General features: G+C 52.6%; 1 protein-coding gene across 1 annotated transcript in view; it reads right to left on the minus strand.

The window, feature by feature from the left end:
• RTN4R (reticulon 4 receptor) overlaps nt 1-1,888 on the minus strand; it is a 197,045-nt gene extending 195,157 nt beyond the window's left edge. Inside the window, exon 1 of the mRNA XM_009321077.1 lies at nt 1,656-1,888. Within this exon, the coding sequence (XP_009319352.1) occupies nt 1,656-1,888 (233 nt within the window). The remainder of the gene's footprint in view (nt 1-1,655) is intronic.
• Between the last annotated feature and the right edge of the window lie 466 nt (nt 1,889-2,354).

Here is a 2,354-nt window from a genome sequence, read left to right on the forward strand (position 1 = left end):
GCCACCATCACACTCCCCTCCTTCAGGAAAGAAAGAATGAAGTGACGGGGGTGAGGCTGATTTCTGCTCCTGGAGGCAGAAATTCAGTGCGGTCTCTTACAGGGGTAGTGAGCTGACCCCCTCTATCCATCGTGTACGAAGCTCAGGCTAGATCCAGGGATCCAGGTGATCTTCCCAAGAATTGAGCAGTGCTTCAGAAGGTATGTGTGAGAGGGAGGGAGGACAGGGGTGAGATAAGGAACAGAAGAGAGATATATGCATACAGCTGATGTGGAGTGGTGCATTAGCTATGCTAGTGTAAAAGCCCCAGCTCAGAGTAGTCTAGATATCAAGGTCCAATTCAAACTATCCTAATTATATTTCTGGACTGTTTTAGGGAGTCAGGATCGCTGAAGATGCTACCCAAAATAGTACACTGCCATGTCCCAGAAAAAAGGCTTCCATCCTCACACTTCTTTGGCCCACAGAGAAGACAATCAGGCTGATGTCTGCCAGATGGAGCCTCTTTCTGCAGCTCAACCCTTGCCCAAAGCAGCTCCATGAGGGTTTCTCAGCTGGGCAGGGAACGCTTCTCTGCCAGGGACCCCCAGAGCCTGGCATGTGGTCCAGGTTCCCTGTTTGGATTCACTACCTCCGCAGGCACGCAGCATCCCTCAACTCTAGACAGGCAAAAACGTTAAGCAAAGAAAATGTCAATGGAGCAAGACTTATCTGGGACTTCTGTTATGAGGTTATTCCAAAAGTCTGCAAAGGGAATGAATTCTGCCGAGTCCCCTGTGTGCTCCCCTTGGTTCAGTCCAGATGTTCACCCACTCTTGCTAGGAGTCATACTCCTGCCAGTTTCCCATGCCATTTCTCCTGGGAGTTTCTTCTGGCAGAAATTTTCTTCTCTCCACTCTCAAGCTGGTCCCCTCCGCCCTAATCTCTCAGGGAGACCCCTTGTCTTTGGAGCGTCCTTCTCTCTTCTTTCTCCTTCTTCCTCCCTGCCTTCTACAGTATCTCCATCCCATTTTGCTGAAACTTCCAGAAGGAAGTCAAAGAACATGGTGCTGAGAGTCCACCAGTGCAACCCATCCAAACCAGGGCTGATGGCTTTTTCTTTTGCAGGGCTGGCTTATCCCTGAGCTGTGATGAACTGCAGAAGCCTTCCAGGCTGATCCAGCTCAGTCAGAAGGTGGCAAGCTCTGACAACACAGTCAGGGATAGCACAGCAGCAGGGATTGAGATGATGAAATCCTGTAAGGTGTCAGGGTTTGGCCTGGAACGTGGCAGAGCTTTGCTTTGTGCTCTGGAGAGGGCACAAACGCAGCTCTGCAAAACTGCCTCACCCAGTGCGCCACACACACACGGTCCCTCCTCTGCCAGAGCAGCTGGCACTTGTGCTCCTGTTTGCTCCTCTCCCTGGCTGTGGCCACCTTGTTTTCTCTTCCCAGTGTTTGATCTGGGAGTGCTGGGATGCAGCAGCGTTTGCAATCTGGGGAACAAATGTGTTTAACTGTTCAGGCAGGGCCTTCCACAGTCACCTCCTTGTAGTGTCCTGTGTGATGTGGAAACGCGCTCTGGAAAAGAAAAGAGAGCACTCAAGTCAGACAACAAGCAGAGGAACCTGGAGCACACAGTGCAGGTGTGTCCCGGCCACAGCATCGCTGGCTGACCCTGGGACCGGCTGCTGGAGAAGGATCTCCAGGAAGGCAGGTGGCCCCCAAAGTGCCAGCACAGTGAGGACTGTCTCAGTCCTCTTTTTGCTGTGGAGGAAGAGGCTGTCCATCCCACGCTTGGGCACCACTGAGGTCTCCTCCTCCAGGGTGAATGAGTGGGCTGTGTCCGGGGGAGCATTTGCACAGGCTCCTGGTTCAGCCCTCTGGATCACCCGCTGCGTCCCGGCCATGGGACACGCTCCTCCAGTGGAGTCTCAGGGCCAAGCCCACAGCAGTGATTGCTGCTTGCCAGCTCTTCCCTGAGCATGCAGGACAACTAGCATGCCCTGGCAGAGCCTTGGGAAAGAGCTGAGGAAGAATGCAAGCTTTCAAAGACAGAGATTTCACACAACAGTACATGAAACAACCTGCTGAGGACAAGGTCAGGAGCCACGGAGGACAGGGCCTTTTTTCAGCTGCAGCACAGTAAAGGTGAGCAGGGTGCAGGCTCCCTTCAGACATCACAGCAGCCCCCTCCTCCATCTGATCACTATTTTCTGCATCTCCAAGGCATTCACACTATCACAGAGATGGTCAGTAATGTCACACAATGTTTCTGAAACTCATACAGAGGATTAATTCTCATCATGTCTGACAGCCATGCACAGCCAGGGAAAAACGTGAATACTGTAACAGAGCCACACCAAGGGGAGTGCG

This window comes from Pygoscelis adeliae, unplaced genomic scaffold (assembly GCF_000699105.1).
Source record: "Pygoscelis adeliae isolate BGI_AS28 unplaced genomic scaffold, ASM69910v1 Scaffold403, whole genome shotgun sequence".
NCBI lineage: Eukaryota > Metazoa > Chordata > Aves > Sphenisciformes > Spheniscidae > Pygoscelis > Pygoscelis adeliae.